This window comes from Limanda limanda, chromosome 20 (genome assembly GCF_963576545.1).
Source record: "Limanda limanda chromosome 20, fLimLim1.1, whole genome shotgun sequence".
NCBI classification, from domain to species: Eukaryota; Metazoa; Chordata; class Actinopteri; order Pleuronectiformes; family Pleuronectidae; genus Limanda; species Limanda limanda.
Genome location: NC_083655.1, coordinates 9520290 through 9547728, shown reverse-complemented (window position 1 = coordinate 9547728; position 27439 = coordinate 9520290). Strand labels below are relative to the sequence as shown.

At 44.9% G+C, this 27439-nt stretch overlaps 2 protein-coding genes across 2 annotated transcripts in view; one reads left to right on the top strand and one right to left on the bottom strand.

Moving 5' to 3' along the window:
• The first annotated feature begins 950 nt into the window (after positions 1-950).
• On the top strand, positions 951-22185 carry sulf1 (sulfatase 1). Its single transcript, XM_061093860.1, has 18 exons — positions 951-1125; positions 1553-1792; positions 2351-2502; positions 5106-5275; positions 8024-8174; positions 8309-8484; positions 8670-8798; positions 9345-9401; positions 11603-11729; positions 14161-14374; positions 14842-15088; positions 15214-15310; positions 15422-15516; positions 15673-15744; positions 16395-16567; positions 16924-17066; positions 17908-18031; positions 21143-22185. The coding sequence occupies exons 1-18, from the start codon at positions 951-953 to the stop codon at positions 22018-22020; spliced, it is 3420 nt and encodes a 1139-aa protein (XP_060949843.1). The 3' UTR covers positions 22021-22185.
• A 2685-nt stretch (positions 22186-24870) lies between these two features.
• LOC133026944 (solute carrier organic anion transporter family member 5A1) overlaps positions 24871-27439 on the bottom strand; it is a 36751-nt gene continuing 34182 nt past the window's right edge. The window contains exon 9 of the mRNA XM_061093945.1: positions 24871-26869. Within this exon, the coding sequence (XP_060949928.1) occupies positions 26412-26869 (458 nt within the window). The 3' untranslated portion in view covers positions 24871-26411. The remainder of the gene's footprint in view (positions 26870-27439) is intronic.

Sequence of the window (27439 nt, the reverse complement as noted above, 5' to 3'; positions counted from 1 at the left end):
GCGACAGTGGCACTGGGGTTAATGTAGCGGAACCCTCTCTCCGCCTCCTGTGCCCCCTAACCCCCCTTACCCCCTCCCCCCTAGTGTGGTCCCATCCTCCGACCGACCCTCTGTCACGCTTGACTCCCCGGGGGGTGACTTTTGAGTGACAGGTGGAAGGCGGAAGGTGATTGGCTCATGCAGGAGAGTGGCTCAGGGTGTTTGAGAGCCGACAGCCAATGGCGCGGTCTCGGCACACTTAGCCCAACAACAACTCTCCTGCAGAGATGGAGAGTTTCCTGTGTGTGAGTGTGTGTTGTGTGACACGGGAGAGAGTGGAAGACACAAGGAAAAAGTACAAGGATACTTTGAGAAACAAAAAAGACATGCTTTTATCTGAGGTGAGATTTATTTTTTGTAGATCTGCACTGCCCTATTTTTAGAAATGTTTTCGTGGGTTGCTGTGATCAAGTTGTTTTTTTATTTAATTTCAAGTCAGGAGAGTTGTTTGGGGGGGGATTTTGTTTTTAGGAGAAAGTACTGATGTCTTTTCAGTCAGCACGCAACATGTGTTTGAACTGTTGGGTAAGTTTTCTTTGTCGGACTTGAGGGCTTAGGCATGGAATCTTTTTTTGGCTTCTCTGTTTATGGATAAACTGTTGTGTTTGAGTGTGATTTGTGACCAGATGAACACAATTTATGTGAAGTAAATATGCTGAAATGTTCCTAGAAGGAATCGAAGCCTTTTGCTCTAGGACTATAATGCAATTCTCAGTTCTACATCTTTAAATCTGCCTTTTTATTTTTCTCAATGTTCCTTTTTGTGATGTCTCCATGTGTTTTCTCCTTCTGTCTCCTTACAGTCAATCACGGCTGTGAGAGCTGCCCGGGTGTGAGTGAGTGGCCTGGCTGGACCTCTTCTCCATTAATCCTTCCATCTACCCATCCCATCTCCTGTCATCTCAGGAGCCATGCTGAGTCAGTGGCTTGTCTGCTTGGCCCTTTTGTCCCTGGACTGGGCTCCAGGCAGCTGGGCCTTCACCACCACCAGGGCTCAGAGCCTGAGGGGTCGCATCCAGAGAGACCGCAGAAACATCCGGCCCAACATCATCCTCATTATGACCGACGACCAGGATGTTGAGTTGGGTAAGGCTGGCGCACATCCTTCCAGGAAATATATGGGCCGTATTTACTTTTTTATTTGGGTCTTATTTTTTTCTTACTTAAAATAACCTTTGTTTACTGTATTTTCAAAGATATGAGTGAGTTTTCCTATTTTTCGCTTTTTGCTGTCTTAATCACAGTCTTTGTCTTTATGGGTATTTGCATTAGGATTATGTGGTCTTCCTCCACACATGAAATATTAAATAGAGGCCATAAGCCGGAGCTGAATGGCCATCTGCTGAATTCTAATTATTTTTCCACTTAGGGAATTCAGTATGAAAAGGTCAAGTAATCTAAATAAACTGAATTGTTCAATCAGATAAATGCTTTTTTCTCTGTTAAAAAAAATTGTCACACATTTCAGAGTGTCTTCATCACTCAGCAGTGATCTCCATCCCTCACCCTGCAGGTTCTCTACAGGTGATGAATAAAACCCGTAAACTCATGGAAGATGGGGGCACTAGTTTTACCAATGCCTTTGTTTCCACACCCATGTGCTGCCCGTCACGATCCTCCATGTTGACGGGCAAGTACGTCCACAACCACAACACCTACACCAACAATGAGAACTGCTCGTCGCCCTCCTGGCAAGCTCAGCACGAGCCACGCTCATTCGCTGTGTACCTCAACAACACCGGCTACAGGACAGGTTGGTGAACGTGAAGACGTGCACACACAAACACTTGGCACAAGTGGCATTTCTGTATAAGTTAACATTTCACTCATCCGTCACCCCTCGGTCATTCTATATTCACATTAGTAAGCTAGACTCCACCGCCGTGCCTGCCTGTCTGTCTGCTGTGCAATACAAACATGACCTGGTGCCAGGTCTTTGTACTGTCTTATCAGACGGTTTCTTTTTGAGTGATGGGCAGGCGTCGGACTGGGCAGCTCAGTGGGGTCCTATGGGCTACAGCGTGGCCTGCGGTTTTCGAGCTGATGTGTTAGTCTGAAATTAGCCCTCTCTGGGACAGGCTGGCTTCCTGCCCAGCCTATCCGAGAATCCTGTAGAGTTGAGCCAGAGAAAAAGAGACGTGCAAAAAAAAAAAAAATGTTGTGCGTCATATACTCACACGCAGATAAATCAATACAGACATAGAAAATTAAGGTTTTTATAGGAATAATAAAACAAAGCAAAACATGCACTGGTTCCCTCAGACTACATATTTAAAGAAAACCCTTCTTTCTCTCTCCTTCCCTTCTGCAGGCTTCTTCGGGAAGTACCTCAATGAGTACAACGGCAGCTACATCCCACCTGGGTGGCGCGAATGGGTCGGATTGATCAAAAATTCCCGCTTCTATAATTACACCGTCTGTCGAAATGGTTACAAGGAGAAACATGGTGCTGAGTATGCCAAGGTATGTGCTACAATAATTTCTAAATAGGAACCATTAACTCAATTACTCATTTGTTTCCCATTATGACTCAATATGAAGGGTTCGCCTGACAAATTGCAGGTTCCACTCACTTATAAATACAGACAGTGGAACACTTCACTTATCACATTGGTGTGATCCAGGTCGGTAGGAATTCTCATTCCAGAATTAGAGGGAATGAGCCGACATGAGGTGGCGTCTCCTCTTTCCTTGGCATCCATTTATTATGAAACGCTTTACCTCTACATTTAGATCCTGTAAAGTTAAAGCATCTTTATGAGAAGCCAATGTTGCATGTGATAAATACCACCTTGCACTTGTTTCTGTCTCTCTCTGTCTGTCTGTCTGCCACTTTCTTCTTCTTAATGTTGACTGCGAAGTTAGTGAATGTGTTTGTGCTATACAATAAAAAAAAATGTAGGGGGAATTTCACTCTGTCACTGTCAGACTCTGGAAATGAACACTGTGGTCTTTTCGTGGCGCTGGTTGGCATCAGTAATCAATCTTCCCCAAATGTTTTTATATGAGCTGTCAGTTTGTTTTTGCGGCTCCATGCCAGTATCTTCCCCAGGTAGCGTAGTGCAGGGGACATGAGGAATCCGGGAGGTGGGTTTATAGTTTGGATACAAGTCAAGTTTCAAGATGGCCTGCCTGAAAGATGGACAAACAAATGTTTGAACTGCTACTCCTCTGCCAACTTGGACTGAGGTGTAAAGTTACCCACAAGATGAGGCCGAGGTGTTTACATGACATGGTTTGGTCAGCAGATGGTGGTTTAACACCAAATGGATACATTATTCGCTATTTATTGCCAAAACCGGTCGACCTGCCACCACTGGGTCAACCACAGCTCTTCTCTTTGCATCCACACAGGGTGAGAAGATCCTGATATTGCACAGAGGCGGCAGCTGGCACGTAAAGTCATTTTTATTAGATGAGGCACCTACCCTGTGATTTCATCCAATTAGATTCCATCAGTTTTTCCATCTGCAGGGGATGAGTTCATCGAGGTTAAAGCCTTTGTCAAAGACCTTTTGTGTGCGATTTTAGTTTTTGAATATGATCCCTACACTTTTTATTTCTTAAGATTCCATGACAGAAGACAACTGTCACACAGACAGAAGGCAGCCTGCGTTGGGCGCCAGACCCTATATGTTTCTACTGATCAGGGATCAAGCACCTTGAAATTAATCTCTTAAATTTGAAGCCACAGCTTCCTGCTGCATGGACAGTCAAACCATAAAGGTTTAACATTTCAGAATCACAGTTTAAATGGAAGTATGTCATTAGGAAATTGAGCCACAAGTGAATGTGTTTGTATAATGTGACTGCCACTTAGTAATAATCATCTCCAAATGGTTCTGGGAAAAGTGATACTCTTCACCCCCCTGACCATTTTACAACTGTTGCCCAGGCATTCCCCTTGACACTGTCACTTCCTTCTGACCTGCCAGAGGCCTGAGCAGCAGTGGCTCAGATTTTGGAGGGCACATGGCAACGCTTTTCCATGTGCACGCAATCACCAGCCTCCATGGGCATGTTCAGCTGCCAGGCCATTAAAGCTGGCCCTGGCTATAAAGCCTATTAATAGAGACAGGATGAATCAGCCAAACCCACATCTGACACTTCAGGGAAATCACCCTTTACCCTTTCATTCTCAACCTGGCACACCCATCCCTGTGTTGTATGCCAGGCAGCACCAGCATTATGCCAAAGCTGCAGGTAGAATGGTTAATCTTCTGTTGGAAACTTGGCAAAAGCAGTTATGAGTTTAGTTTAGGGTGTGATCTTCTGGACATGAAACAAGAAAACACCCCATCACGCCTCACATAAAAGTTTCGTTTAAATATCGGCAGACTGTTTGTTGTGACAGTTTCACATTTCCTGAGTCTACGATCTTAACAATTGGTTGCACTTTGATTCATTCCGTTGTCCTGAACCCTGTGTACTCCCTATCTCCAAAACACAAATTTCAGATTTTTAGTTTTCTGATTTGAGGTTGTTGTGTCTGATTTGTGTCTCCAAGAGTGAATCAGTGAGAGGGAAAGAAAAGAAGACTTGTTAAGGGAAAGTGGAATAAAATCAAATGAAGCTAAATAGGAGAAGGGGAACGGATAGTCCGGAGAGGAGTAGGGGGGTGGGGGGGTGGGAGCTGTCATAACAACATACCATTCGAGAGCGCCAGGCTCCTCTCACCATCAAGCGGTGTCACATTCAATAGTGCAGAGATTCATTGATGAGGCAACAGCCCATGTACTGTATACACATACACACAGACTCAGGCACGCACACTCTCGCACTTGCACACACAGCGGCAGGCTGCCAGCTGTTGACTCGACAGATTGGTACTGTAGTGTACTCAATGGCCCCAGTTCATATGCCCACTGGCCCCTCTCCATTTATTTGAAAATGACTGGACGGGGGAAAGCAACATGTCATGGTGAATGGACTGCGAATGAGTTTTTATCAAAGCTCGTGTTGTTGTGCATTTTTCCCTCAACACCACCTTCACTTTTACCCTTCTCTAGGTGTGAGTTTACCTCAGGAGAGCTTATTAACTCTAATGGTTTTTCTCTTCCCTCCAGGACTATTTCACAGATCTGATCACCAACGACAGCACCAACTTTTTCCGCATCTCCAAGAAGATGTATCCTCACCGTCCCGTCATGATGGTCATCAGTCACGCTGCCCCTCACGGCCCAGAAGACTCGGCGCCTCAGTACTCGGAGCACTTCCCGAATGCTTCTCAACACATGTAAGTCACACTCGCATGATTGCAACCATTCAAACACACACCTAACTGTGTCGTGCTTTAAACCCTGTTAATATAGAGTGAAAATAATTTCCATTTATTGTTGACATTCTTGTAGCTTTCATCTTCTGCCATATACATTTTTTTTCTTTAACACCCTAAGTGTGTTTTTATGATTTGGCGTACCTAACATTATTACAGTGCGCACGCCCCTCAATCCCCAGTGATGACAGGTTGCTGCCAAGCTGCTGGTGCTGACGTCTCAGCAAGCATGAAATCAAAATGATTTATCATCCAAGAATAGCTGGGGCACATAGCATGGAGAAGATTGGGGGTGGCTTTTTTCATGGTGCTCCGCTCATGCCAAGCTTGCACTGGCCTCCCACCACGCTCATCGCCAAGTTGTGGCAGCTCTGCAATATTCTGGGTCCTTCCATGGCAACGCGTCCTGCCATCTCTGGGTTGACCCTCCAACTGGCTCCCAGGGTGCACCACTCCACTGGGTTGGGGGTGGGTGTTGTCAACGGGAAACAGGGGGGGGTTCAAGGCTACAAGGCTGGTGTTCCTGTCCAGAATTCCTTGTGCTTTCGTTTCCTCACTTTTCATCCCACTTAACATTCCCCTCTGTCTGTTTGCCTTATGTCTGTCACTCTATCTCTACATCTCTGTTTCTCTCCGTCTCTTTATCTCTTCCCCCATGTCTCCCAGCGCCTAGTTTCGTTTTTCTCATCCCTGCGTGCTATGTCCACCCTCCCCTTACGTGTGCTTCGCAAAGGACTTCCTGACCCTGTCCATATCAATCAGTCGTTTTTTCCCCGCGGCTCCTTGGATGAGAAGAATGCATTGTGTGCCTTGGAACACCCTTTGTGGCATTATTAATCTATTTTTACTCCGAGCCTCCGGGTGCTTGGGGTGGAGCTGGGGCCTGAGGGTGACAAAAGGGGTTGCCCCAGTGATTTTGTGTAGGTGCAGTGTGTGTGGAATATGCGGTGTGGTTGCTGCAGCAGCACAGGTGGTTAGCACGTTTGTTTTGGTGGTTGTTGACAACACACATCCATAACAGACATGGGGAAACAAATCCCCACAGGAAGATTTTGTGCAGACAAGTTCTACTTTATAAATGATTATGTTTTTGTAATTTCATTTGAGATGGAGTTGCTGCAGCTTTATTTGGACAGACACTTCTTTATCTTTGCATCAGATGCCATATACAGCTAATGTACAACGCACAGAGTAGGGAAGAGACTGCGTGGCAGTGAAGGAGGAGCTGCCTCATAAATCAAATGAGCGTCTGTACTCCTGACAGCAACAATAGCCGGGGAGGGTTTGATGTTAATGTCATTAACATTCCTTAGTGTAGGTGTTTTCACCCTGTCTCTTAGATGTATTCCACCGCCTTGCTTATTTTAAAAACTGTAGAGGTGTTGCGGTTCCTCAAGGTCTCTATAGCAGGGAGGGAATGGAATCAATCTGGTTATAGCTCAACAAGTTGCTTCATGGATCGTCACTAACCCTCATGCGGGATGTGTCTGTGTTAAGTTTTGAAAGGTCGGGAGGTATTTTGGGGTGAAGAATGGGCCCTGGGCGTCTGTAATACAGGGCTAATATACCACAAACCGCTAACCTGTATGTGACAGGTGACAGGTGTGACCTCCCCTATGCACTGGCTTCATTCCAGTGACCCCTGCATTCCTGGTTCCCTTGTGCCCAGAGCCCCATACTTTGGTGGCCAATTGCCTAGAGACAGGTCCCTTTGTGGGGCTTATTAGACCGCCTGGCTAGGTGGGTGAAGAGTTCACCCTTCTCACAAAACAGGCCTGAGGAAACGAGGGCAGAAGGCAGCTCACTCAATCAGAGCAGTAAAGCTCCCATAGCAGGTCTTCATTAAGTAAATCTTGATACTTTGTCCAGTGGCTGATTATTCAGGAGCAGAGGCCTGTTCGTTCATAGTTTGTTTTAGGATTAATTACTTTTTTGTTAAAGTGAAAATCACATCCTAAGATTCTGAGGCCTACACACAACACATACCTACAGTATATTATTTATGTACACTTTTGCTGTGAATTTAAACTTTGCTGGCATAAAGTCAATCTCATACAGTAGTCTATGGTATCCCTTCCTCCTTTACTTTACAGCTTGTACCTCAGACGGTTGAACGGCTTCTCTCGCCATAACTCCACAAACAGGACTGTCTCTTCCTCTGCCTTTTGCTGTTTATCCTCTCTTGTTATTCTCCCCATTTTAAATGACCATGACTTATTGAGTTTTTGCTCCAGAAGTTGTTGCAAACATGACTTTGGGGCCTATTATTTTCTTAAGCATGTGCCAACCCTCAAATGACTTGTCTGTGCCAAGTGCGCAGTGGAGCGAGGAGACTCTCGTCTCTGTGTGAGGGGAGAGATGGCCGGGCAGAGGTGTGGAAAAACTGCTGCGAAGGTGCTGGCTGCTAAGTATTAAGACATTTCCTTCAACAAACAGAGCAGCTATTGATGCGTGTCTAAGGCAATGGACAACTGTGGCACCTGTTACTGAGCAGCACTTTGTGAAAAGTAGCAGACAGGTGTTTGAGGGGGGGTTATAAATGGTCTTTTCGTGGCTGTTACTCTGATAACTCACATGCAGACAGACATCCATAAATATACTTACCACAATGTTCATTATGCACTCAGTATACGTGCATGTCTCCTCAATCCCCAGTACAAACCATATTTTAACACACTTGCTTTTCTCTCCCTCCTCTGTGCTCCCCAGCACCCCCAGCTACAACTATGCCCCAAATATGGACAAACACTGGATCATGCAGTACACGGGCCCCATGAGACCCATCCACATGGAGTTCACCAACTTTCTCCACAGGAAAAGGCTGCAGACACTCATGTCTGTGGATGACTCAGTGCAGAAGGTTAGTTTTTTTGTGTAAATTCTATATTTTAAAAAGTATAATTTCTGAGCTTTAATCTTTTGTTTATTAATTGTTTGTTATGTGGCATGTAGTTGTTCTAAATACTTGTTTTCTCCATCTTCCCTACACTTTAGGTTTTTGAAATGCTGGAGGAAACTGGAGAACTGGAAAACACTTATATTATTTATACAGCAGACCATGGCTACCACATCGGTCAGTTTGGGCTGGTCAAGGGCAAATCGATGCCGTATGACTTCGACATCCGTGTGCCGTTCTTCCTGAGAGGACCCAATATTGAGCAAGGGGCAGTGTAAGAATCAACTAAAATCATGATCAGTGTTTGTCCACATTGTGAAAGGTCAAGGATGTACTGTACTGCTTGATCTTAATGTTCTTCACTTAGTTCCTGAAAATTAATTACATTTTTCAAGTTATTTACATCTGGTATGTATTTCAGAAGATTTTGCCAATTTAATGTTACACCCTCTTTTTCAGAAACCCTCATCTGGTGCTGAACATCGACTTAGCTCCTACGATTCTCCACATCGCTGGGCTGGACACGCCTCCAGACATGGATGGAAAGTCAATTCTGAAGCTGCTGGAACAGGAAAGGACTGGCAATAGGTCTGTATGCCATGGTGTAATATATGTTTTGTACAGTAATTAGACAGTGGGCATGATATTTGCATCAGTTTTGCTCATTGGCCGTTTGTGAGCGAATGCAAATGTCCATGGCCCAAATGATCACTTTGACTCCAGCTGAGCACAAAGTGGATTCAGGGCAATTTGGCATCTTTTCCTTGGCTGAGGGACTTTGGCTGGGGTTCATCTTATGAAGATTCTCGTAATGCAACTTGAATCATCAATTGTGTGTCCGCAAAAAACCCAATATGCATGCAGAATCATGTTCTTTACTTGAGGCATTAGAAGGCACAGACTGCTATTGTTATTATATCTACATACAAGAGAAAAACAACTCAGGTCAGACACATTGTTTCTTGGAAAAAATTTCCACAGGAACAGAGACAGACAGAAAGATTTGAGACAATCCGTTTAATGCGCAAAGAGCAGATCAACTTCAATGATGTTGGCTAGCAACATATTGTACTTGATGGTGAGTGCCTAGGCCATATGAATTCTATAATACTTTTTTGCGCTTTGTTTTCCCAGATTCAAACCCAACCGGAAACCCAAAGTCTGGAGAGACACATTCCTGGTGGAACGAGGGTAAACTGGAGTTCTTTATTTCTTTTCGACACCACAAACACATCCATGTCATTTTAGAGCAGTGTGTGTCACACAAACTTCACAACGCATTTCAGTGAACCCCAAATATTAGCTCTTTCAGCGACCCAGCCGTTTTCCCAATTATTTGTGAGCTGACAGACATTTCCTCACTCCGGCCAGCTTGTAAGGCACTGACGCTAGAAGAGGTTGCAACATCCAGAGCTGTGTGGTAAAGCTTTAAGCTGCTGGCAAATTATATCAGTTCACGCAAGAGGCACTGATACATGTGTAACCAGGTCACTTTCTCATTTACAAGAAAGACAAGCAGAGTCTTTGTCTTCTGAAGGGGTCTTCTGAACGGGGCCCCAAACCTGACTCAGCCTCCTGTTTGTGCGCTGGCTGCGACAGACGGAAGATGCATTTCAGTAACATGGCAGAGCAAGACCCACGCAAAATAAACAAAAGCTAGCCAGGCTCAGGATGATGTTACCTGAGGAATGGCTGGAAGGCTCACACACGGTCCACTCACAGGACATGTCACCAGCCCTCCCAGTGTGGAATGCAGCAGCCACACTTCAGCCAACGCTTCGCTGTTTCCCCAAGACTTTTTTTTTCCTGTGTAGGGCACGCGATCGCATACCGTACGTGTCTCTCTCACAAACCCTGTCAGTTCTTTATTTAACCTCTCATCTGCTGCCAGATACATTGCAGAGAATGATACCTCCAATCTGACAGCCTACTTTTGTTCACTTAACATGTTAAGCTGTGCTAATGCCAGGGGAACACTGACAGAAACCTGACATATAATCCCATCAATCTTGTCTTCACCTGACACAGGTAACCAATGAGAAAAGGTTTCAAATGAACAAATATGAAAGCAGAAGGGAGGGGGATGAAAGTGGACAGAACAGTTACCCTGGTTGAGACCAGATTGTGTCGGCAGAATGTTTATTGATACTGTATATTACAGGAGGTCACTGCCTTTTCCCCCCACAATCATTTACTCACAATCCCTATTTTTTCCCCCAAATCACTGACTTGGCCCTTCCATGTACTTTCCAATTATTTGCTCATTTGCCAACAAGTGCCTTAACATCTGCAGAATCCAAGAGTACAAAAGAAAAGAGCCAGTCAGCTCTGCCGCCGCACATGCACATCAGTCTCCCCCTGGCGTGTGTTTATGCGACAGAAGAACTGGCTGGACGTGGTCCGCTGTGTATGAAATGAAAAAAGTGACATTTGACCCGTCGTGGCATTAGCTCTTTTAATCCATTCCGCCATTAATCCACACTGTTTATAAGGGCTGTCTGCTTGTGCGCTTGTCTCCTAATGCTGAGATTAGCCTCCACAGACCTTTCACTCTGTCACTCAGACACAGATGGGGCGGCACACACAGAAGCTAATGTTTTGTCATACAGTTCTCTCACTGATCATGTGATATGCTCTGTGATTTAACTTCCTCACATGACCTCACAGTACTGTATCTCCGAGCCTGCCAAATCCTGACTGACAGCTGGGACTGACTATTTTATTTGAGGATCTAATCATCTACGTAACGCAGCCATCAGGGACTGACACCGACAGCAACTGTTAGCTCTTTAATCACCCATGGCTAAAGACAAGAGACCACTGCCAGGCCGGTGTGTGAACATTGGCCCCTCTCCCCTGGAGCTGTGTGGCAGACAGGAATTGGTCAAAACAACGGCCCAACTCTTGAAGAGGACAGGTTGTTCTTTGCTACGTTGTCGCCGTCTCTCTGTCTGTGGGTCATGAGCAGCCGGGCCATGTTGGCAGAGAGTTGTTGGGGATACAGGAGGGGATTGGATGGGGGGGGGGGGTTTGGCATAGCCTTAGCAGAGACTCGGCCAGTCCTTGTGGTGGCAGAGGAGAAGGTGGCAGGGCAGTTGAATGTGATGCCAAGCCGAGGTCAAACAGCTTGGAGCTGAGCGCTATGCCCAGACCGTCTGGCAAACACAGATGCTACATAATCTATCCATTCACTGGCTGTAAGCATGAGAAGCACACAGCGCTGTGACAGAATGAAAAACAACAGGAAATACTCTTCAAGTAAAGAAAACTTCAATTCAGCTTGTTTTAGTTCAGTGATACTTTAATAGTTTAGCAGCAATAATGAATCCCTGAACACGTCTTCATTTTTATGGGTGATGACTTTTCTCCTCATTCTTGTTTGTGTCGTGCAGAAAGATCCTGAGGAAGAAGGAAGACTCGGTGACCACTCAGCACACCAACAGTCTGCCCAAGTACAAGAAGGTCAAAGAGACCTGCCAGCAGGCCGAGTTCCAGACACCCTGTGAACAGCCCGGACAGGTAAAACAGACGCGCCAATGTAAAAGTGTAAAAGAAAAAACTTGTGTCTGCAAAACAGTTGTGGACAGAAAGAAATGCCCCTGATATCCACTTGTGGAAAAGTGGAGTCAGTTCTGTCCTGACAGTCATGAGTACCACCGTTGAAGAGGCCTCCATGCTGCCTGTTGAACTGTTCTGCAGAACCCGCCGCGGGTGAAGTAGTCATTTACAGTGCACCAGCCGCTTTGTAATTGGAGCCTTTACCACTTTTTTGTGGCGCATTAATTTGTTGGTACTTCTGGTACTTTCATCCTTACCCATTAATTTTCTGGCAGAACAACATCCAAGTGGTACAGTACGCGGCCTTGGAGCAGACAGACCAGAACAATGCAAATTGTTACAAGTTTCAGGTAGCGTTAAATGACAGGCAGAGTCTCTGAGGGCATCACTAATGCAACCCAGATCCGTTTTATGGTCTTATAAATGTGTGTTTGTAACAATCAGTTATTAAATACAGCAATGGAGCAATTCGAGTTGAACTCAGCAGCCGGAGTGTGTGTTGTTTTGTGTGTATGCATGTGAGAGCGCGTGGGTACAGCTTTGTGTCTTCTTGGGGCTGTAATTACTACCAGCCGCAACAGTGGGGCTGGTATTGTTTCCCCCGTTGTGTGCGTGTGCGTGTGTGTGTGTGATTATGACAAAATGTGGACTGTCTTTCTGTGGACAGATTTGTGTCTTCCCAATTGCGTCACGTCCGTACAAGATACCATCAAGAAACTTAACTGGTGTGTAACTGAGGTCAAAATAAAAGCCTGAGTTTGAAGATAGGTGTGGTGCTGACTCCTCATGTAATAATGTAGTCGTAACTACAGAGTACTCATGGGTCTGAACGTGTTGAGAGGCCTTGCAACTGGTGTGATCACTAGATACTCTCTAGACAGTGTATACATCATATTATGCTGCTGCATTTGGTCATAAATGGCCCCTCTGGCTTGATGATCATGGCCACCCAGTGAGCAGCCTCAAAGTCACTGGAGTGTTTCTTACACAATTACAGGGGACATGTTGCTCACACACTGCAGGCAAGTGCAGTCCCCTTCTTTATTTCATTGTACTCATTCTGTATATTGCAGTCTATTCTATCAACTGTATATTTTCCTCTTCTATGCCAACTCACCTCCCTGTCGCAGAAAATAACCTTGATTCAAACCACCCTCTGCTTCACTGTAATAAAACCTCAAACCTTACATTTGAAACAGATTTAATTCAGAACGAGAGAAGTTTTGTTTTTGAAAAGCCTGAAAACCTTGATGTCCTTTCAATACGACCGCATCTTGGTTCAGACAGAGCAGATTTCTTCAGAGCTCAGCCTCTGCCGTCTTGTTGTTGCGGTACGTTGGAATCGATCAAGCGATAGCTGCATGGGTTTATTGTGGCTGCGCCAGATCTACTCACCAGGGACGTGGAGCAACCTCTGTTACTGCATGTTTTTCGGGGGGCACACAAAAGTGTGAGGGACTTGTGGTTCTTTGGACTCTTCCACTGACCCCACTCGTGTTTCAGCTCGCATGGTCGTTCATGTCTGCTCCCAACCAACCGCTCCTCTCCTCAGTTCTCCATCCATCTATGTTCTGCCGCTGCAATTGAACTGTAAAGCCTTAAAAACCCTCACAGGGGGTCTGGAGGAGGAAAGAGGGAGATTGTTTTCATCAATACATCTCTCGCTCCCTCGTGTCTTGTTTAATGCTGATTTAATAGCTCTGTTGGTCCGTTAGTTCTTTATATGAGCCTTATAAAAGAAACCTGATTTTCCTAACAGATGCTTTTTGTTTTTACACTCTCATTCCCACATTCACCACTGATCATCTGTCCTGCGCTCTGGAGATGTGTCTCTTCCATTTATACTAAACCTAACCAGTGGCACTGTTCAAGGCAATTAGTCTCAACTTTCTTTTCCTGGTGGGAATGAGTGTTTAGAAAGAAAGACGGAGGATGTAAGTGAGTGCGTGGATACGTATTTACATAAATTCGCCGGTGACGCACTTGGCGTGGACATACCTCGTGTGAGAGTGATAGGGGTTTCCACTTTGTTTTCTAGACACCAGACAGACCCAATTCATTTCATGTGGTCGTTTTGGTTTGTCTTTCCTGCTTCTTTTGGATGTAACTCTTTCCCACAGGCGGAGATTTGCCTGATGCGTCTGTCAGAGGAATGATTTTCTCAAGTTTTCTAAAATCGCTACAAAACCAGAGGCTTTGCAGTGAAACCTGAGATTACAGTTTTCATATTGTTAACATCTACAACACATTAACTGGGCCAAGACAATCTTTTCATCGCTAAAGAAACAAAGGGGAAGGTCTTACAGGAATTCAGGTCAAGGATACTTTTAATTGTGTTAATTGTCTGAGAATCGAGAAATTAAACAGTTGATCTCCCTATTTTTCCTTGCAGAAATGGCACTGTGTGGAGGAGATTTCAGGAAAGTGGAGGATCCAGAAGTGTAAGGGTGGATCGAAAGAGGGCTCCAGGAAGAGGGCGCGCAGCCTGAAGCCTCGCAGCAGTTATGACAACAGAGAGAGGGGCTGTGACTGCGGGGGTGCGCTCTTCAAACCCTCCAGAGCGGAACGCCGCTCCCATCGTCAGTTCTCCTCCTCATCTGGACACCGTGAGTACATGTGGACAAAGGACCTACTGAATATGTGTTGAAAGCATGATAAATGTGTTCTTTTCTAATAAAATATGGAGTTAAATTGAAGTCATGCAGGTTTGGATTCATAGCTTTGAAGGATCCTTTCGGTTCAAGGGTAGAACATCGGCCCGGGGACAAACTGCTTTAGTCAACGTGCAGCTTATTCTTTACTTTTCTTATGGTATTGACGCCTAAATATTTTTGCTGATCAGATCCATGGAAAAAGCAAAAATCCTACAACTTGTGTATTTACTGTAAGTTGTGATTGTGCTTTGACGCCCTCTAGTGTATCTTAAAGAGAGTGCAATGGGGGAATTAACTACCCTAGAAATGGCCTGAAAGTTGAACCCAGGTTTGATTCAAAATAAACAGAATAAAATGGGATGATGAGAACATTGCTGAACTTATTACTTGATTGGTTTCTATTTTATTTATTTTTATAGGGTATCGGCCACGTTTCGTTCACACCCGGCCCACCAGGTCTCTGTCTGTTGAGTTCGAGGGACAGATTTATGACATTGATCTGCAAGCGGATGACCAGTCAGCTGTCCGCCGCCGTGTCATCTCCAAGCGTCATCACACCCAAGAGGGACCAGAGTTTGATCTGGGGACAGACGACGGATCAGAGGAAATGCTGGCCGACGATACGAATGCTGTGGGATACCCTCACTCTGTGAAAGTCACACACAAGTAAGAAATCCATCTCGGTCCCTCTCTCAATGGAAACCTTAATCTAACTTCACTTCTCCCCTGCCTTTATACTGCACGTCTGTCAAAAGGAGAGTGTGTAACAGGTTTTTCTTCGTCTCTTTCAGGTGTTATATTCTGATGAATGACAGTGTCCATTGTGAAAGAGAAATCTACCAATCATCCCGAGCCTGGAAAGACCACAAGAGCTACGTGGACCAGGAGGTGAGAACAAATCTTTGGCTGTGGTTTTCAAAGCACTCCACTGGGATGCTTGTTTTGTTAGAGTTCAAGGAATTGTCACAACAGATAGTATAAAGTGTTTGTTTTTCCCAGATCGAAGCGCTTCAAGACAAAATCAAAAACCTGAGGGAAGTGAGAGGCCACCTGAAGAGGACACGACCAGAGGAGTGTGACTGTGGAAAGAAAGGGTTTGTTATTTACTTTTCACTGCAGAAATACTCTCTCTTCTGACTTATTAGTTATGTACAGTGTGTTTCAAGGCCTCAGGCTGAACCATGTTGGACTGCACGGTCATAAAGTTTTCTTCCACGGTGCTTAGTCTGTGTCTCTGTTTATAAAACCAGCTATTATATCAAAGGAGACAGAAACAAGGGAGAGAGATTGAAGAGCAGGAGTGATCAGCTCCATCCCTTTAAGTGAGTTTCCCCTTCGATCCGCCCATTTAGTGTCACCCCTTCACCTGTAGATTAACACTGACCATGGAATCTGCATCGTGTGTGTGAACATTGTGTTTAATAATGTTGGATGTCTGCATGGTCCTTGCATGTCAGGTCCAAACATGTGACCTTCTTACTAAAGATTTCAGATGACCAGTCCAGCATGTGTGCGTGTGTGCTGTTATAAGTCCATGATGTTTGTGAACCGAAAACTCACACAGGTTTCTGAAGGAGCCATGTCATTGTGTGTGTGTGTGTGTGTGTGTCTGGAAGTGATTGAGTCGCATGCAAAGATGGAATGACTCAACAAAGAGGAAATCAGTCAGTCGCTCAAACACAGCGATCAACTTGCACCAGGAAACATTGAGAACAGATCATGTCAATACAAAGCAGCTGTTGTTTTTTTTTCCTGTGTCTTTTTTGAGTTCAGTCAGGGATGAAGAAGAGAACAGTGGCTGTAATGTCAACCCAGAGAAAATTGGACATTCTAAGAGCTTAAACATGAGAGTAAACAGACTGTCATAGCCTGGCAGCAGTGAGGCCTTCTGGAAGTCCCCTCCAGACCCTCCGCCGCTCTGAGGCCAGGCATATTTACGTCCCTGCTGTTTCTAATACTGTCTGCTCCACAGGGAGGCTGCTCAGGAAATCGACGGGAAGGCTCAGTTGTACAATGAGATCCGGAGACGGAAAAAGGAGAGGAAGGAGAAGAAGCGGCAGAGGAAGGGAGACGACTGCAGCCTGCCCGGACTCACATGCTTCGCGCACAACAACGACCACTGGCAGACCGCTCCTTTCTGGTCATGTATGTATATTCACTTCAGGCTCCTCACAGCACAGGAGGGTCACTCAGAAGAAGCTCCAGTCTCTGTTGTTAGGAAAATAAATTATGGTTTGATGGAGGAGGGTCAGGGTTTTCCAAAAAGGGAACAAGCCTTGTTCGAGAGCACTGACACAGGGAGGGAAGAAATACATTTTACCTTCAGATGTGTTTCTTAATATCAACTCTCCTTCTCTTACAACAATTTAGATTAATTCAAATTTGGTAACAGCAAGCGATCCACTAGTGTTCCACATCCTCTTTCTTTAGCTGTTTCAAACTAAATCTGTTCAGACATTACTAGTTGCACAGACTCTGACCGACTCTGTGTTCCTGTCTAGTGGGCGGATTCTGCGCTTGCACCAGTTCCAACAACAACACCTACTGGTGCCTGAGAACCATCAACGAGACCCACAACACGCTGTTCTGCGAGTTTTCCACCGGCTTCCTGGAGTACTTTGACCTCAACAGTGACCCCTACCAGGTGGGTGAACATCTGCTCTACTGTCAGGATCCAGGTGTTGTTGTCTGTGTCCATCTGCTCGTTTTTTCATTGGCTCCTGCATTGTAAAAGTCTGCTTTTAGGATTAGTACAATTCTTGTTGAAAGATAGATAGATAGATAGATAGATAGATAGATAGATAGATAGATAGATAGATAGATAGATAGATAGATAGATAGATAGATAGATAGATAGATAGATAGATAGATAGATAGATAGATAGATAGATAGATAGATAGATAGATAGATAGATAGATAGATAGATAGATAGATAGAGTACTTTATTCATCCCCGAAGGGAAATTAAGTTGTCATAGCAGCCGGTATATTTGAATACAATAAAATACAATACAATACAATAGAATAAAATTAAAAATATTGAGGTAGAAAGAATAAAAAAACAGAAGCACAAGATAAAATACAATAAAATAGGTAGATAAGGTGCATTGGCAAGATGATGGTAAAAGTACTGATGATATGATGGTAATGGTATTGTTAGACAGTATATAAGAATAGTACAGTATATATAGTATATAATATAACATAATATATATTTATATATGATAGTAATTATACCAATATAAAAGCAGTATATGGTAATAATGGCAGCAACAGTATATATAATAATAATAGTAATGGTGATATAATAATAGTAATTATAACATGTACACATGTATAAATAAATATGTGTATATAGACTTATGTAAACAAGAATATACAGAGAGTATGATATGATATATAGTAGAGGTATGAATATGAATATAAACATATTATTCTCACAAACATGATCCACGACACTGATACAAGACTGATGTGTTTGGCAGCTGACCAACGCCGTGTACGCCGTGGACCGGGACGTGCTGAACTCGCTGCACGCTCAGCTCATGGAGATGAGAAGTTGTCAGGGATACAAGCAGTGTAACCCCCGACCTAAAGGACAGGACACAGGTAAAACTCTCACTTCAGACTTTCTAACGCCCCAACAAGTACACAATGAGATGTTTGGACCTACCGACCGGTCACCATGCACTGGATTGAGTGGATTTCGTCGTCACACCCAACGATGACTGAAACAGATTCTTACACAAAGGGGAATTAGAGTGAAGTTTAAAGTTGAACCAGACAATCTGCGTTTATAGATGAATATATTTTAATTTGCGTTAGAAGAACATGAAATAATAATTGAGGGGGTATATTTTATTTGTGAGATTTCATTATAATCCTCTGCTGTGTTTTGAATCTGTTTCGGTTTCAATTGTGTGTGTTTGTGTGTCTGTGTGTGTGTTTGCACATACTGTATCTGCATGCTGCATGTGTTTGGGGAGTTTCAGGTGGAGGTCGGCGAAATCATCACCGAGTCTTGTGTGTGTTCTCTGTTGATGTTTTGTTTGATGTGTATCTCATTATGACACACACACACACACACACACACACACAGACACACACACACACACACACACTCACTCATGACTTTCTCTCTCTCAGTCCAGGACCATCCTGCTGGAATAATGCACCCCTCCCCTCCCCACATACACAGCCCCAGTGTTTTGATTTAAAGCACACTGCAGTCGGTACAGTTAGAATGAGACCATGTTCCAGTTGTGCGTCTTGGCCACTTTCCTCTTTGTGACTCACTTAGTGCGAGGGAGATTATTTGGAGGATGCTGTCATCACGGCAATCGGAGCCTGACGTGCACGGCTGTTATAACCAGTCACGATCATTTCATTTTACGACCAGCAGACCTCGGATCGACGGAGCTAATTAGTCAGTATCTCCATGACCCGAGCCCGTGAGGCTGAGCCGTGGCGTTCGTGTGTGGCATGAAGCGGCTGCGTTGTTTATGAATAAAAACTTCATGTCTGTAATCACCAGCTGGAGAGCGGAGCACGGGGGCGGCCAAGCTGCTCTCACACAACTGATTGTGTTTCAGTGCTGGCACGCCGGACTCGTCAGAACCGTGCCAACACGTCACACAGCAGCTGAAAGTCTCTCACTGGCTCCGGCTGCCCTCGCTCGGGGGGGACGCCAGCCCCCCCGGACCAGGGGAAATTGCTGTTGTGGTTACACCAAGTGATGTTTTCGTTGGAGAAATAGATTATTAGAGTTTGAACCGTGGGGTGAAATGGATCGGGCAGTCGCTCGCATCTGTTTGTGGTGTTTCACTTTAAACCCTGATTATCACCTTGTGTGTTTTTGCTCTGGAGGGGAAACCCAGTCGGCCTCTCTCCGTCACACAAACCACTCCACTGCGATCGCTCCTCATCTCTCCATTCAGCTCCGGTCACACACTCTTCTCCCCCTTGTTCTCTTCCTTCTCCTCCCTCTGATCATGCAATAATCGCATTTCTCCGTAGGGAGTAGCAGCCGTGCATGAGGAAATCTCCAGAGTGAATGATCTTCTTTTTTTTATTTCCCTCCCCACGACTCCCTGAATCAAAGCATTAACAATCGATTGCTTCTATTTTTCCGATCAGGAGGTAAAGATGGAGGAAGCTATGAGCCACACAGGTATCCACCCAATTTTATTTTATCTTCAGTGGCTTTTTTTTCTTTAACAACCTGCATGGCCCTGAACTGCCTCATTATTATTATTCCCACTAATCCATCCATCCATCCGTGGAGTGCCGGCGCTTGGTCTGATCTGTGGCTGCATGCTGGGGACACGCTAACAACTGTTACAAAAAAGTTTTGTTTTTCATTCAAGCAGCTTCATTTGTTGTCATGTCTGTGCCTTCACCTTCATCTGCCGTCTATTCCAACATGAGAGAAGCATCTCAAAAATTCTGTGCCCAATATTTTCACACCTTTTGCTCCTGCAGCATTTATCGCAGATGTTTCAAAATGGATTTTCAGCTATTCTTAACGTAGCATGGCTAAATAGAAACGAGGACGTCTTAAAAGGGAGATGCTGAAAAGTGCATCGACTTGGGATCAACCTGAGCATCAAGTGCACATGAATGACACTGCATGATACTTCATCACCCCCCCCCACTCATGCATCACATTCCACCCAAAAGGAGTTGGACGTTTCTGTGGAAACCAGACGATTGGCTTTTTTTTTGTTTTCCCAAAACGTCCAACTGCTTTTTATTTTTAACGTCACCCTCCATGCCGCCAACACACAGTCATCCTCACATTAGAGTGAACATCTCGCCCATCAGCTAGTAGTAGATCGGACACCTGAGTCCCCCCCACTGACCTTTTTTGACCTCTGTTTCTGGCACCTGCTAACCAGGCGGCAGCAGCATCCAAAGAGGAGACCGAGCCCCCCCGTCCTGTGAGTCCCTGAGCCTGTGTCCACTCGTCTCTAGCTGCAGTAGTTAGTCCAGATCACCTCACAGGGAAAGCTGCATAAATGTGGCACTGATTCTACTTTCTCCTCGGTTTTTAACTTGCAGACGTCAAACTGAGCCAGACTCCGATTTTTAGCCTTTCGCTGAAGCCATTTTTGTCTTTTTATTTGCCTCTACTGCTGAGCACTTTCAATTTCTGTAGCTTTATTTTTTTGCTGGGGATTCACTGTTCATCAGCGGACTCGTTTTCTTTGCTTCTGAGCATCTTGTTTTGTTCTTTACCTTTTTTTTTTGGTTTTCTCTTCTGTTCTTATTCTTATTCTTATTCCAGGTTTGCCCGACTTTGCATTTCAGCTCAGTTCAGGCTTCTCGTTAACTTTGCTCTGACGTTGTTCCTGTGCAGCTTAGCGTGTTAGCCTGCGATGATGGATCTTTAAATATTTTTCTTTTCAGTCTGACTCTTTAATGTGAATTTCTAAGGCAGCATGTGTTTGCACTACTCATGGCTTGAGCTTTATGTGGATGCTGTGTTTACATAGTTTATCTGATGCTCCTTTCAAGTGTGTGTGTGTGTGTGTGTGTGTGTGTGTGAGACAGAGTGTGTGTTTGTGTGTGAGTGTGTTTTGCTTGGGGCCTCAAACCCCATGCAGCTGGCTTCTTTACAGCGAGGCGGAAGCAGGGCATTACTGCATGCTGTGTGAGTCAACTCTGAGCTAGCCGTCTGTTCCGATCCTCACCCTCCTCTTGTTTCTGTCTCTCCGGCAGCACACAACCAATATGGGACGGACGACAGGGTTAAACTGCCCAACCTGACGGACGAGGTGGTGAACTGGCAGGGACTGGAGGATCTGTATAGCCTAAACGAAAGCCTTTATGAAAGTAGGCCCGACTACAGCCCCAGCCCAGAAGACTGGGTCAACTTTCAGAAGGATGTAGATAATATGTTTGCACTGCGACACGTTTTAAACAAATTCAACCGAACCCATAAGCTCGACGACTCCACCCTGCCAGAGCTGGGCTCCGGGGCCGGGGGCGGAGGCTTTGACGAGGGCAGCGGCGGAGAGTTGGTCTGGCCGGGCCCGGCCCCAGAGGTCCGCCTCACCACCCCCACCCCCAGTGAAACACCACCAGCACCACCCACACCCAGGCCCGTGCTGGAGAGGAAACTGGAGTCTGTTGTGAACGACCTTCCGGAGCGGGTCGCAGGTCGGTCGCCGTCACCAGTGGCCGCATCGTCGTCCGGCCCGAGGAGAGACGAGCTCATCTTGCAGAGCGACACGTGGGCGCGACAGCTGGAGGAGCTGGAAGGAGACGTGTTCAGCGGGAACGGACTGACGGAGCTGGAGTCCCGGCACGACAACCAGCTGGAGCCCGGGCTCGGCCACGTGGAGGTGAGCGGCCCTCGGGGTCTCGGCCTGGGCCTGGACCCCGAAGAGGAGGAGGACATTTTCCAGGCACAAGGCTACCTCCCTCTCTCCCCACAGACACTGAAGCCCAAGGTGCAGGCCAGCACCACCGGGAGCCCCCCCACCACACAGACTAGCACCCCGCAGAGCGCCGGGGTGGTCCTGCAGGCGCTGCCCCTCACCCTGGACTACGAGGGCAGCGGCTCTCTGCCTCAACCCTCCAATCAGACCCTCTGAGGGCAGATGCGAGCGCCGGCCGGCCAATGAGCTGCCGGTCGCCACAGAGACACGGCGACTGCGAGATGCGCTCGCCAAGAGAAGCGGCGAGCGATGCCACCTCAGTCAGTCAGAGTTGTACAATGAGTATTAAAATTATTGTTTATTTTTTTACAGGTGCCTACATTTGAGTAAACAGTGTTATGTTTTCTGTTTTTTTTTTTAAATATATATCTAGAAAAGAAAAAAGCCTTAATGCAGCTAAACGTTAGTGTTGGGAGAATAAATGATTAAATCCATTCAGATAACACCATTGATGTTTTTTATGAAAAAAACAGCGAGTGAGTGAAACGTCTGCATTAGCATCTCTTAAGAATCCATTAATCACGAGGCTGCCCCGTCAGAATAGTAACCACTCACTAGTTCACGGCTAAACTGACCCCAAATGCACTTTTTAACATTTCCACATTCTCACCCTTCACCTGAATTTGTGTCCCTTTGCGACCGACACTTTTCCAAACCAAGAACTTCACTTTCACTTCAGATAAAGTTTCAGAATCAACATAACATCTGCTTTACTATTATTTTATTGTTTTAAACTTTCTCCGTATATGTTTTTTTAGCCTTTTCTTCATAGGGCAATAACAGGACCTCACATAGACTTTAGACAATCTCGGGACGGTCGCCCACAGTTAAATAAACTGACGTCATCTGAATGATCCAGCTGCAACAAACATCTGGCCCTCTGTCCCGCCCTCTGGCACCGTTCACAGCATCCTAATTTAAAATGATATTAATCACAAATGCTGACACAATCACCAGGGGATAGAAAATAGTCATCGTGTAACTAGTTTATTTGTTTTCTCCATCACATGTCTTGTTGTGCTGTTTGACGTAGAGCTTTGATAATCCAGAGTACAGTGTTGCACATGGCCAATTCATCTTGAATGTAAATCTGCAGTCCCATCAAAACTGGTCATACGAGCGTTGCATTCATCTGAGGGTGTAATTTTATAGAGTTTTCTGCCGGTGACATCTGTAAAAAACTAACTGAGATGTACGTTCTGGTTAGAGACGCTAAAAACTTGACGGTGTGTGTAGATGTAAGAACAACTCTGGTTTCAGGAAAGCCACGAAGCTGTTAAATGAAATAAACACTTTCCTTCTTCCTACTCCTGTTCGGTCTCAAGTCTTTTCCCACCACACGACACAACAAATTCAACCAGACGAGCTTTTTGTTTTTTATTCCAGTTTTTTTTAATGACAAATATCAAGTATGCAAGGCATTTGTAAACCAAGTGTTCACAAACATCCACCGGACTTCTGCTCCTGAGGAACACGAAGCGCTGAGAGCTGGACTTTCTGCTTCTGTCCAGGAAATTCACCTTCAGTTCAAAACGCTGACGAGAGGAAACGTGTGTTAAAGCGAGTTCCACAGTGGACCTGAAGTCGTCTGCATCAGTAGTCGTGGTGATCCAGGCGTCACGGCGGCAGGACGCTGGATTCCAAAGTAGTAGTTTTACAGTACAGTGAGTCAGACAGCCTTAAGTTTAGATGTCCAACGATCTATATGACGTTTCAGGATGATTCTCTTACCTTCCCTGTAAAAAGCAAAGTGTTTCGTAGACCTTATTACAGGAAGAGGATCATCCACAATAAAACTAATGCTGACCCATCACTATGGGAACAGTTTACAATCTCAGAATTCCAATTAAAGTTTTCATGAACATTTTTACATTTGTTATATAGTTTTTCATGAAACTTTGAGTGAAATCCTTGTTAATCCTTGAATTGTTTTTTAAATAATGTGCCACAGATTAGTTTTATCAGCAAACTTTCAAAGATTAGAGTGAATTTGTTCGATTTGAATCTAAAATGCAGCAACTTGATTCGATTCCATCCTCCCTCACAACAGAGAGGAAATGCTCCCTTAGAGTTTTATTACACTATTTCAACAGATTTCATTAAAATACTCCGTCATCAACGGGAGAACAACTATAAAAACCAATGAAAAGATAATCTTGTTAATTCAGAAAACTGTTTCTTGTGAAATTCTGAGATGATAAAACGCTTCTGCAGCTTTCACCAGTTTAACTCACTCCTTCTCCCAGATGTTCAGAGGATCAGAAGAACATCTGTGCATCTGGTGAATGGAATAAAAGTTGAATAAATAAAACTCAGGAGATTTTTTTCGCTTTCCCATAATCGCTGGAGTTTCTTTCCAGCGATTCCGGAGCAGCAGCAGCAGAAGGAAAGAGAATCATTACAGACAGATTGGAGGATGTTTTGGGTCGCATCAGGTCAGCTTTTAAATCGACTTCATTGTGCAGTCCTCTTAATGGAAAATAATACATTGCAATAACCCCCCCACCCACCCACACACACACATAGTATAATCTGAACTCAACCCTGCTCCATGAGAATAATACTGTTCAGGCACCGCGAGACAAATCCAACGTTTAGTTTTTTTTTTGTGTAGCTTAAAGTCTTTATTTTTTCTTTTTACCTACAATGTGGAGGGTTAGTTCATAAATATGCTTCTAACTATGTGTGAGCTCTATAATACGCTTTGTTTGTCAATATTTACACGATGATCACTTATAATGAATACGTCACTTGAGGTACTAAGTCACGATTATTACTAAAATTAGGCGCCGCCGTTACTGCGGGATAAATGTTAACCCGGCAGAAGAAGAAACTTAGTTAAACTTGGCCAAAAGTGATTAACTTTTAAAATGAATTCACTGCATCGAAATGTTTTATTTGCAAACTTTTAAAAGATTTAAAATGAATTCATACGGATTAGAATATAAAATACAGTAACTTTATTGGACTTCTAACCTCCCTCACAAAAAAATACTCCCTAAAATTACTTTTAAATAATGTGGCACAGATTTTATTCACTTAATTCATCTAATTTTGTTTAAACACAGAAAATGGCAAAGTTAACGCGCCTCTTTTAGTTTCTTCAATTTTGCTTCAACAGGAGAGCAAATATATCAGATCATTACGATACGACATGAGCCCGAGGTGGACGCTTCAACCTGGTCTGAGCCAAACACTGTTTGTGTGGAGCTAAAGTTTACAATTGGATTTAATCACATGGTCTGCAGAGGGAATCAAAGATGGCGGCTCGTCTTGAGCTCGGGTACATCTTTGGGAAACTAAAGATCTAAACTCAGTGCAGTGATGAAGTTTAATAATCCAACGATTTCATTGAGTCCAACAGGTCTGACCAACAGAGACATTCACCGGCCTTTGCACAATCATCTCTCTGTCCACTAGAGGGCACCAGACACCCAGGAACTGACTTAATGTCAGATTAACTCCTGCTGTTAAAAAGGTGGCCTTTGTTGTATTTATATCATTATTATTATATTTTAAAGCCTTTAGAATGGACACAACTATACAGATTTATTAAGAGAGCAGATTTTCTTTTCTCCTTTCCAGTTTTCAGGTTTGTTCACATCCGTAGGACAAACAGTAGCTTCAGCACACGCTCAGAGATCAGATCCCGCTCCTGCTGCTTTCTCCCGCTAAACATTACAGTTCACAATAATAACGTAGTGTGACTGACAACGTGTTGGTCAGTGAACGCTGTACCGTTGGTGCTTGTCGGCTTTGAGCTACATGGTTCCCTTGCCAAGGAGAGAAACTGCGACGGCGACTCACGAAAAAAACGCTGAGAGAAACGAAGCAGGACGCTGCAGCTCCACTGAGACGACAGTGGCCAGCAGATACCCTGGGAGCTAGCTTTGTATTTGTGTAGTGTACTGGCCGAGGCAGCGGAGAGGCACTGTTACAAAAAAAAAGAAAAAAACACGTTTGTCGTTTCTGGAGATGCAGACGACGACGCGTGTGTTCACCGGACAAACCAGGAATGGCTCAAATACAAGAGAGGGAGGGTCTGATATGTTCCCAGTTCAGACAGTGAGGAGATGATGAGGTGATGAAGTGAAGTAAGAAGAAGAAGAAGAAGAAGAAGAAGAAAGAGGTACGGATACAGAGGGAGCTGTACAGTACTGAGGAGGACGAGCTGTACACAGGATGTTGCATAGTACAGGTTTGTCTGTTGTGCTTTAGACGCCGTGTTGGTCATGTGACTGAGGTTTGAATGCCCCGCCCTTTCACAGTAGCACCATGTGATGTCTTTGCGTCCTCTGTCCGTCCTTGAAAGTGGACGTTTGACCGTCTGATGATTTTGCTCAAAAGGGAACCTGTCCGTTTCCTGTTATCATACACGGCGATGAGCAGCCCTTGGTGTGGTGGGCGCGCCTGCGTCTCCGCCTGTCGGTCCTGGAGCGCCGCCCTTGTGTCTGATTGGTGTAGAGCAGACAGGGAGGGATGCAGAGACACTAAACAGGAAGGCACATGTCACTAAGGACCCCCCCGCAGGGAGGCTTGGCACGCTCTCAGACACGGGCGGAGCCTTGGTGGTGGTGTGGCAAGATGATGGGCGGGGTTATTGCTTTGAGGGCGTTGCCGGGGCAACTGAGGCTGCTGTGGCCGCGGCTGAGCAGCAGGGCGGTGGGAGGGTCGGGCCGAGGCGGGATGAACACGGGGCAGGAGCGGGTGCGGGCGTGGCTCTTCTGGCCGCCGGCGTGGCAGATGAGGTCGCTGACGGTGCCCAGCGGAGGCAGGTGCTGGCGCCAGCGCTCGGCCAGGTCCTCCTTGTGCTTGATGGAGTACCAGGTGAGGAAGATGAAGATGAAGCCGACAAACTTGAGGCTGGCGGCCAGGCCGAAGTAGACGAAGCGGAAGGAGGTGACGTCGTACTCCCAGCAGGAGCCGTGCACGCCACAGTCCTGCTGCCACAGCATGCAGGTGGTGTCGATCACAGCGCCGAAGTAGATGGGCGTCGGGATGTAGGCTGAGGAGAGAGAGAGAGAGGTTCGAGTCAGAAAACTTCTGGTCTTTGATTATTGTTTTATCGAGTCATTTATTTTTAATAAAGATAAATACATTCAAAACGTCTGTATACATAAGAAAAAAGGCAGATTTCTGAGTGTGCTGTTGATGAACAATGTTGTCAAACAATGTTTAAGATAGAATATTGTGTTACACTTTTATAAAGGTTTTGCCAAAAAAGCTCAGTATTATAATCAGTTGGATATCCCCAGTGCACATATTGAATTATTTCCTATTGCTACAAAACAGAAAAATTACTGTATCTACTTTACATTTGCTTTTAAACACTATGCAACCTTCTCTATATGGTTTATATTGTGTGTTAAAGCCGAGGCACAGAACTGGAATGTAGATTGAAAATACTCCAGAATGACCACTAGGTGGCACCATTTACTTGAATAAAGATCAGAGACAGGTCTGATTCTCTTGAGACAAAATATTAAAGACATTTTCAAATATTTGATCCAATACAAAAATACTATAAATTACAGCCTCAAAAATTAAAGGATTTTATTTTTTGAATCAGCATCTT

Bases quoted from the DNA above. Each gene is read 5' to 3' on its own strand.
- sulf1 (XM_061093860.1), top strand. From the start codon at position 951: ATGCTGAGTCAGTGGCTTGTCTGCTTGGCCCTTTTGTCCCTGGACTGG. The intron at 15,311-15,421 runs GTGAGAACAAAT...TGTTTTTCCCAG, and splicing joins AGAGCTACGTGGACCAGGAG to ATCGAAGCGCTTCAAGACAA. The intron at 16,568-16,923 runs GTATGTATATTC...GTTCCTGTCTAG, and splicing joins GACCGCTCCTTTCTGGTCAT to TGGGCGGATTCTGCGCTTGC.